The following is a 10344-nucleotide window of genomic DNA, read 5'->3' on the forward strand; positions in this document are numbered from 1 at the left end:
TTATCCTTCTTTTCCTCGAAAAGCATGCAACTTCTCAAAATAACCGTTTTTTTAGGTGTTCGGTCGACTCGATTTTCGCACCAAGTATTCCTGCAAGAATAAGATAAGAACGTGATCGCGAAGTGATCCGTAAAGGTTAGGTTTTGAAGAGAAAGGTAAAATAGGCCACCTCGTGCGTACGGGGCAGCCCATCCCCACCCTGCCTCCTTTTTCTTCACTGATTTCCCCACCGTGTGTCCCTTTTCCTCTCCTCCACTCAAAAGGTCAACCCCCTATCTCTTCCCCTTGTCCTTTCTCCTTTCTCTCTCCCCTCAAGCTACCCCACCCCCTGTCCTTACGAATAATGCACCCTAACTCACATGCTACCTCTCCTATCTTCCAACAGTATACCCCACCCCCTTTTTCTCTCTCCTATCATATCCCATGACCCAAATATCCCCCCTCTCTCTCTTTAAAGGGTGCCATGTCTCTTGTCTTGTAGCCAGATAACCTCCCCCACACTCACACTGTCAGGCCAAGGGCAGGGCCAAGGGCCAGGACGGACATGCGGTCAAGGGGCGCTATATTTAGGGTCTAGGAGTCCATATATGGCACGGTTGGGTGGAGAGTTGCATGGTCTAGTCCCCCACAGTCTTACACTGGTATCAGAGCTCAGGGGAGAAGGGGGAGGAAGAAAGAGGCATGGAGGCCATGGATCTTTGTTCTCTCTCTCTCTCTCTCTCTCTCTCTCTCTCTCTCTCTCTCTCTCTCTCTCTCGATCTCTCTCTCTCTTTGCGGTTCATGGAAGCTCGCCCTCCGTTTGGCGAAGAAGGAGCAGCATGGCAGAGTCCTTTCATGGATGCATGGCAAGGTCGTGCTGCAAGAAGGCCATGGCAGAGAGGGAAAGCAAAGGAAGGCATGGCTCTTTGGCTTTTATCTCTCTCTCGCTCTCTCTCTCTCTCTCGTGGCGAATAAGGTGCAGCATGGATGCATGGCATTTCATCAAGGCTCGACAGAGAGGATGGAAGGCCTTTGAGGCCACAGGGAATTGCATGCAAGGCATGCATGTTCATGGCAATTTCATGTGAAGGCCGAGGAACAGGCCGTGTGCATCATCTCCAAGTCGGGGAAGAGATGGCGGTCGACCGACATGATAACCAGCAAGATCTCCCTTGTTGGGTTTGCAGAAGGAAGGCAAGGATTTTGCGCTGCTGTGACAAGCCCGGATTCGGCATGCACTGTATCCTGCTTGCTGGTTTTCTCCCGGTGCAGAGGCCGCCATTGCTGCTCGTTATTTTTTTATTTTTATTTTTTTTCCTTTTGTTTTCCCACTGGTGGTCTCCCTAAGCCAGGGAGGGGCCACTCCATAAAAAACACAAAGGAGCTTAAGGGGGTATACCCACTCCCAATCACCCAGAAGGCAGTCGACAGGCGATGCAACTTCGGCATTGAATAGACTCACAAAGAATCGAAATTATCGGAATTTCAGAAAGTCTGAATCGACATTACCAAAATTTCAGAAAGTTTGAATCGCTTTTTGATTGCACGATTTGCTTCAACGTGTGGATTTTGGCACACTCTTTTGAACTCTTTTTCAAGCAACCGGCAAGGCCATCTCTTAGGTCCTCGGCAAGGCTTTTGCGGCAAGATGATTCATGTAATGAGGTATGCAATCGATTTTGTTTTCGTTTGACAAATTTTTCACAGATGCTATGTAATTGTTGCATGCAGGCACAAGCACGGCTTGTGAGAATTCCGTAAGCATTCACTTTTTTTTATTGCTTTGTTTGCAAAGAACCATTGTTTGGTTGAGGGATCAACATCAAGCACGGCTTGAGTATACAATCCCTCGACACCACACACGAGTCCGTGGGTAATTGTTGATACAAAGGTAACTCAAGCAGGGCCTGTGACATATTCAATTACGGTATTTGGCAAGGCCGACCAGTCTGTATAATTTCAAGTAACTGTTTCCCATCAGATACTTAAGCAAGATTTCTGGGAGCACGGCTCCATGAATTGGATGCATACTCATTTCCAAGCCATTGCAGCTTGCTAAGAAGCAGGCAATAGAGAAACATTAACATCCACAGCTAGGAGCTGAATGCAATGTTGACCACCATATACAATTTCGTCAAGCAAAGGTTGCTTTGGAACAAGTAGTATTGGACAATTGTTGACATGTGATAGCTAAGCTGTAGATGCTATCTTTCTCACTATCGGGAAATGTTATGATTCTCAATCAGTAGCACAATTTGGCAAGGCCGTTTCCCTATGAAATTTTGACAAGGTCATTTTTTTGTACTTGATCGACAAGGTTGATTCTCTTTGCTATGACATCTGCCATCCATCGCATTTGTAGGCAATGAGGCCAGATGTAGTTCTATGAAGCAAGGCTTCCATTCATGCATCTTGCATTGAGACTCCCCATGTTTGGCATATGCAATGAGCATACAAACTTGGGACGGATTTGGCAAAATGTTTGCACATTCTTTCATTCCGTATACGACGGATGTATATGATACAGGAGGGCGAATATACATATGCGACAACTCTCTCTCACACGACAGATTTGGCTATGAGCCACCTTTACGTGAGCTTTTCCTTTGGAATTTTATGACAACCGGTTGCAGCAACACCTACCAGGTTAGCCAAGTTCCAGTTTTTCTAGTTTTTTTTTTCCATGTTTACACTTTACTTGGCAATTACTTTCATTGTGCAAAGCAAAGTGCTTTGGCAATTTTACGTGAAGCATAGCTTCTCCCTTGTGCCGAGATACTGCCATTGATTTGGAATCAAGGGCTTTGGCACACAAGTTTGGGGAACTGGAAAAATAGGGAATGTCAGCTCACAGAATCCCTACCAGTTTCTTCTGTGCAAGGTAGATATGGTTTTGGTTCGCACGCTTGAGACCATCATAGTAGCCAAGGGCTTACGTTTTTGCATGCAAGGCAAGCTAAGCAAGTGGCATGAATTCCACCACTTTATGTATTATGCTTCCGCTATCACCCTCACAACTCTGTCAAGGACCGACTAAGTGATGGATTGTTGAACCTGCTAGTTGGTTGCTATCAACACCCAACAGCACTAAAAGGAACCTAAATCTAGGACTTATTTCACGGGCAATGTGCCGATGCTAAGTCATTTCCGTACAATCACGACCCTGCAAGGCAGGTAGATCAAGATGTGGTTGTGTTTTTCTGTTACCTCTCTCAATGAGAGAGCCATAGCAGAAACTTGTTGCATGCTTATGGTATACGCTGCACGTTAGGCATAAGATGCACACGCGCATGGCAATCAACTATACACATCAGAGTCGTTCAAGGAAATTTCCGTAGCCCAGCATGCTCTTCTTCTATCTCGTTCTCTCTCTTTGAGGGAATAATGAAAATCTTCTAAGAAGCTTTTGATACGTGTTTTTCTAGAGAGTCAGTCTGAGTCAAGGTGCTCGAACTCTCAACTAGCACATGGATAAGCTGCTACTCAAATTAGTCTTCATCGGTTTGTCCATTGAACACTAATTTGCATAAGGGCTGTGAGCCACGCAGGCTAAGAGCCAGCATCAGGCCAAGGGTAAGACCCAACTACTGGCATTCTTTGGGTGACTGTTTTCAAGAGTGAATAGATCTACCCAGGGAAGTATACATCGAAGTTAATGGACAAGCAAGGGTCTTGTCATTCAGGATGTTTACAGTGTCATTTTTGCACTACCTGTTCTCATTGCGACACTCAAGTTGAGTTTTTAAAAATCTTCAATAGCTGATCTCTACAAGGAAGTATAGATGCAGCAATCAATTGAGACAGTATGGTTGTCCACAGGAGCTAGGCAGTTCACTTGTGTGGATTTCTTGCTCTCTCTATAGCACTACGGAGTGTCTATGGACATAGTGTTTTGGGGTACGACCCGGCGGGTGACAGCTACATCATCCCATAGGCATTGAGGATCACAATTGATCTGCATTGAGGATCACAGTTGATCTTCCTTGAGGATCACAGTTTGATCTTTCCCAGTTAGACTTTCAAGGAAAGAATTCCACAATCTACCACGCGGTAGCTGACAAACTTAACTTTTTAAGTTGATTCCAATCAGTATGTACACGGTTAACTATGTTGGTTACCGTTAACTGCTATTTGAGCAGTTTCTACAAAGGGTCTTACCAAGGGGTTTGACTATGTAGATTTTAACCAAAGGGGTTGGATTGCGAAGGCAACACCCACGGTTCCCAGTGCAATACTGTTTGTTTGTCCAGGTAGGAGATGTGCTCCTCTCCGTTTGCGTACGAGTAAGTGACCATTACGTTCAAATCTCTAGGTACGCATCTATTGATTTGGTGTTATTCCATTTTTTGTATGCTTTGCTTGGTTTTTTTTTTTCAAGACGTATAAGTACACTTGAATGTTACAGAGCCATGCCAAGGGCATGTCGGCACAAAGTATTTTGGGCCAAGTGGCCAATCTACCTTTCTGCCTTATGCTGTTACGAATCTACTTGTAGGGTTCGATTTGGCACATGTTATCACATGGGATACAACATGGTCTAGGAACTCAAGGAGCTTGGTTTAGCCAGTGTGGAGCATGATATTTAGGGTCCCTCTCACTCGCGTCGCAGAGTGTTTGTAGTTAGCTCCACACACAAGTACAACTCGTACTTGATGGATGTCACTTTTCCTGGCATCCTTACTTGAGATATATTCCACATGTGGAGAATATGAGTCTCTGGGACTGACACTGGCGTCCAATTCCAAATGATGTGTCGTGATGAAGTCCCTAGGTGCTGGCCAAATCCGTTCATTAGACCAATTGACGCACACAGTATCAGGAACAATTTCAATGGCCAAAAATTGTCGGGTACTAAGTACAGACTTGTTGTGATTACAAGTGCTGTGAAACCACCTTAATGGAGGGTCGTTTCTACATATAGCAAAGTATGATACATTCATGAGAATGTCTCATGGTTGGTTCCTAGGTGTGACCGGGTTGTCACATTCTATTATGGTCCAACTTTTTCTGCAAAGTATGCTACGTTCATGAGAAGGTCTCATGGTTGGTTCCTAGGTGTGACTGGGTTGTCACATTCTATTATGGTCCAACTTTGTTGCAAGATTTTCACTTAAGTATCGTGGAAAGTCTCGTCATGGAATTGCAGTTTGGATATGTTTGTGTTAAATGCATGCACACTAGGTGTTATGGGCCCTAGTGTTTAACACAAATTTATTTGGAGCGGCATGCAAATCCATGGACTTTATTCTGTCTGTATTCTTTTGCATTGCTAGTGCAATCTTTCTTGCATATTTCGGATGAGTTTACACCCTGCCATACAAGGTGATGGCTGAGTATGGATGTTAGTGGTTGGTTGTTGGAACCTCCAATCTACCTTCAACCTAGTTGGTTGTCTCCATTCCATATCGAGTATATGGCTGGATACTCAATGGTTGAGTCATAGTTTGTCATCAGTCGTGGAAGACTGTCTGTAAGTGGTTGGGGAAAGTACCTCACTCTAAATGCTGTTATTCATCCCACGTTGGATGGGCAGCTTACAAGTATTCTATTTAGTACTAAAGGACATGCTAAGCGCATACGTTAGTAAACAGTGCTAAAGGATCTGCTAAGAGCATACGTTAGCACAATGCATTCTGAATAGGTGATTCTCTCCTTATTCTAGAATTTGCTTAGGTTAGGTTTTCAACTTTGAACACCTGTTGTGGTGGGGTTGGATACCGATAGTTTCATAAGTCAAGGACTTAGTAGGTGTGCTGACAGAGTATGTTGGCATGTAACCTTTGTTAGGGGTGAACATGTGGTTCTGTGTGTTCCAAAATGTTCAGAAGTCTGACATGAGGACACTCCCTATTCTATCTTTCAACAGCTATGAGCTTTTCAAGATACTCACATGAGTTATCATGAGTTACCATTTAGATACGGGTGGTTGCAAAAGGACAACAATGTTGAAAATCAAGATGCTGCTCTTGGTTTCATTGAACCTCCTCACTGCACCAGGTATCGGTCATATGGACAATTGGCCCGTGTAGAGGATGCCAATAAGAAAAAGATCAATGTTCTTACAAAGATACTACCACTTGTGTTTTCGAGGACGAAAACGCTTCTCCAAGGGGGGAGTAATGTCAGGCCAAGGGCAAGGCCAAGGGCCAGGACGGACATGCGGTCAAGGGGCCCAATATTTAGGGGCTAGGAGTCTATATATGGCACGGTTGGGTGGAGAGTTGCATGGTCCAGTCCCCCGCAGTCTTATACACACACACTCAGTTTCACTGAGAAAGGTGCCCAAAGACCCATCCCCACCCGGTGGTTACCTGATTTTTCTTGTGTTCACACACATTCACCTCTGAACACACTCCCCTCTCTCCCATCTTGTAATTACTTTATTCTCCATGTCACCTCTCACTTTTTTTCATCAACCCATCTCTCTGTCTCTTAGTATCTCTCTTATGAGGCTAGTGTTCTGGCGTAATACACACAACCAGACAAGTGGGGCCCACAGTCACATGGCCTGTGTAGATAATGATTTCTTCATTTCTAAATTCTAGAATTTCTCCCCCCTCCTCCCCTATATAAAGAGGGGTCACCATCACACTAAAGAGACAAACAACATCACCAGAGAGTACACTATGCACTGTGGGTGCCTAGCACACACACACACACACACACCCACACCATCACCATCACTGCAGTCACCATGCTCGGCTTGAGCATGACCTCTACACCGTTGGGCTATGGAAGATGAACGGCAACTAAATGAAGTATGACAGCCATAATCCTTGTGCGAGTCTTCACCATCAGCTCTCCCACCTATCCGCCATGTGCTCTACCACTCTCTCCCTTCTCTTTCCCCTACCCTATGCTCCCCATTTCATCACCTTATTCTCTAAATAAATCTTGAGGTTTTTTGAGTATGTTTCTTGCAATGTTTTTCCCATGTGAGGTGTGCGGAATCGCCACCTAGTCATGTGTTTGGAGTGAGCTTGTGTATGTGTGAAGGGTGTGCCGATCGCCATCCTTCTGTGGTCCCTAAGTACTAAGCCGCTATACTCTCTCTCTCTCTCTCTATCTCTAATTTGATCTGATTCCCCTTCCTCTTCACCATTACTCCAAGCATCCATCTCTCTTGGATGAAAACTTTGTTATGGTGGTGTGTTGTTTGCGTCCTAGCCGCTCAAAGCTAGGTGGTGCCCCCTATTCCCTTTACCGTGACAGGCTCGAGGTATGCCATTCTAGGTCCCCGGTGTTTTAGAGGCCGTCGAGGTTCGGGGTTCGCTTTGCTCCCGTCATTTGGTGTCCCCACTGAGGATCTTTTCATGAAACCCTTTAGTTTACAAGACTGAAACCCCTAAACTATTGTGAATGGATGAATGGCTAGCAGGATTTGCTAACTGGATGATAGAAGAAGAAGAGCTCCAAGCACAACTAGATAAACTCCGCATCTCCATCGAAGCTCGAGTGCCAGGCATAACGGTAATTGATTTGCAGCCGGAGAGTCAACCATCACGCCAAAACCAGTGGATATACATAGGCGGAGTGCCAAGAAGAAGAAGGAGAAGGTCGAAACCGTGTCCGCAACCTACAACCAACCCACAACAACAAGATGGAAGGAGCTCTGCACAAGAGAGAATCAACACTATTCTACTTTAAGAATCGGGTAACTCAAGTCACTGAGGTAATTATCACAGTTAGTTTCCAAGTTGCACCTGATGCTGTAGCACAGATAACGGAAGCATTGGCTCACACTCTCACTAGAGAAACTAGGGATCTACTGAGTTTGTTTCAGGAAAGAACGCCACCCTCTCCCACAAGTTTGGAAAGTGAATAAGCACCTCTAAACTTCACATGAATCAGTGCAACCTACCTCAAGACAGATCACACATACTAACACGTGTACGCTCAATCAAGGTAATACTGGACATGAAGGCTCACTACTAGCACGTCATCGACACCATGCTGGGTGGGGAGCGGTTTTTTGAGGTTCTGGCATCAGATCAGCCATTTGTCTTACCTTTGGTACAAGGCAATGTACCGTTTGAAGTTTTAATCTATGTCCTAGTATAAGAGGGTATACACGCCTCCTTGTAAAGAAGAAAAAAAATTTCGCAAGTTAAGCAATGTGTCTTTCTAGCTCTCTCTCAGTAGTCATGGCAACTGTAGCATTTCCAACATTTAAAGGAAAGAAGGGGGAGGATTTGGTAATAGACTTCCTAGATGACTTTGAAGTAGCATGTGTAGTGAGCATCAAAGATACGGATGAGTCCCGGGTTAGAATCTTTAAGCATCTCATGAAGTTAGAAGCTATATCATGGTACAATGAACTTCCACAAGAAACCAAGGACTACTGGGAGACCTTAAAAACCGCTTTGAAGAGGCGCTTTGAGGGAGGTACCACTTCAGAAAAGTTGTGGGACAAGTTGAGAGACTTGAAGCAAGAGGGTCTTTTAGAATATGCCACCTATGAGTCCAAATTTGTGGATTTGTGGGAATGGTGGGTTGAGTCATTGGCAAGAGGAAAAGATGCACCCGATTTCCTAAAAAAATATCGGTTCACGCATGGCTTATGGCCGCTTCTCAAGGAGAAGGTGAAAGGTAGATTCCCGGCTACGTACGAGTTAGCCGTTGAGATTGCTCGCCTCAAGGACAAGAAGCTGCAAATGAAAGCCAAAGAAATCGATTCAATAGAAGCAGGTTAATCGCATCGACCAGCAACTACGACAACCACCATTCCACCACAACCACCGGCTCTTGGGGTAAGAGATAACCAACAAGATATGCTGGCCCATATTACTGACCAACTGCAGAATTTGTATGTCCATTTAATACAGCAAGGGAGGAGTCAAGAAAGAGATCAAGACCCTGGAAGAGCACGACGACAAAATAGGGAGTATCACTACTACAACTACGGAGAAGATGGTCACGGTATGTACTACTGTCCCAAACCACGACAAAACTATAATAGAGGAGGTAGGAGGAACCAATTGTCACCCCCTAGAGAAAAAATACCCCCACCCCGAGCACCAGTCCCACCAACACAAATTCTACGTCCACCCCAGACACCACCACAAGCATCCATCCCACCTCTTCCACCAGCACCACCACCTGATCGCCCTGTAAACATCATAAGGCTAGAAGAGAAAGGAAAAGGCGTAGTAGTGGATCCACCGAGAGAAACGGAGAGGGACAAGGGTAAGGAGAAGGTAACCTTTTTAGAACCACTTGAATCCATGACTGTGAAAAGATCTAGGAGGGAGAAAGCTACACAATCAGATGATGAGAGAAGCATGACGGGGGAGACTAGCAAGAGGCCATCGAGGCCACGACGGAAATTGGGCATCACCGACTTCCAGCTAGGGAAAAGTTATAAGACCTATGATCTAACATTAGATGTGGCAGAGCAAGGACCGAAGATTACATGGCCACAGCTGCTACATCTTGCACCTAAAGTAAGGCGACAATGGTCCAAAATGGTAAGTACAAGACGCTCCAAAACAAAGGTAGCCAGAGCAATTTCGGGTTGCAACATGGACGACATCCTTCCAATTGTCGACGTAAACATAAAAGGAAAGAGGGTTGGAAACACCTACATTGATGGAGGTGCACAAATCTGTGTAATGAGCGAAGCTATGATGCTTTGATTAGGGCTCGAGGTTGACAGGCCGTCTCCATGCAAGGAAAAGATGGCAAACAACGCAAAAGTAAAGTGTGTGGGTGTGGTAAGTGCCGTGAAAATAAAAGCTTTCAACATTGAGGTAGAGGTAGATGTTTTTGTAATTCCTACTAAGGGGCAGGGCTATCCACTAATCTTGGGAAGGCCATGAAGGAAAAAAAGGACTGGGGTACTGGCCTTCTACGCATGACCGGTAAGAAAGGGGAGACAATCTACTACGACATGAGGATTGGGAAGCAGAAGCAAATGAATCTGGAAACATCGCCAGATGAAACCACTAGCGCATCTTCCACTTCTGAGGAGGAGACCACATCCACCGATGGAAGTGACAGTTCCGTTGATGTGATGGGTATCATTATGAAGGATCCGCAAAGGGTAAGCACAACTAGTGATCCATCACCAAAAGAGCAACCCAATGAAGAGGAGAGCGAATCACCTGGCCTAGGAGGAAGTAGGTTGAAGCGTATGTTGTCTACGGAATTAACACTTGAGGAGAAAGATAGTTTTTTGCAAATTTTGATGGGATTTCCTAACCTGTTCATTGACAACTATGAAAGAATCACATGCATTACAGTGGTGGAACATTTTATTAAGCTGAAGGAAGGGGTAAAACCAGTTGTGCAAAAGCTACGACGACTGGGGGTCATACAAGAAAAGCCACTCTTGGCCGAGGTAAGGAAACTGTTGGAGGCGAGATT

At 45.1% G+C, this 10344-nt stretch overlaps 1 protein-coding gene across 1 annotated transcript; it reads right to left on the reverse strand.

The window, feature by feature from the left end:
• Positions 1 to 1048: 1048 nt before the first annotated feature.
• LOC147422272 (uncharacterized) lies at positions 1049 to 1261 on the reverse strand. Its single transcript, XM_086503563.1, has one exon. It carries the CDS (start codon positions 1259 to 1261, stop codon positions 1049 to 1051), a length of 213 nt encoding a protein of 70 aa, XP_086359689.1.
• Between the last annotated feature and the right edge of the window lie 9083 nt (positions 1262 to 10344).

The sequence above is a fragment of the Adiantum capillus-veneris genome, chromosome 27, assembly GCF_014529385.1.
Source record: "Adiantum capillus-veneris isolate H3 chromosome 27, ASM1452938v2, whole genome shotgun sequence".
Lineage (NCBI taxonomy): Eukaryota > Viridiplantae > Streptophyta > Polypodiopsida > Polypodiales > Pteridaceae > Adiantum > Adiantum capillus-veneris.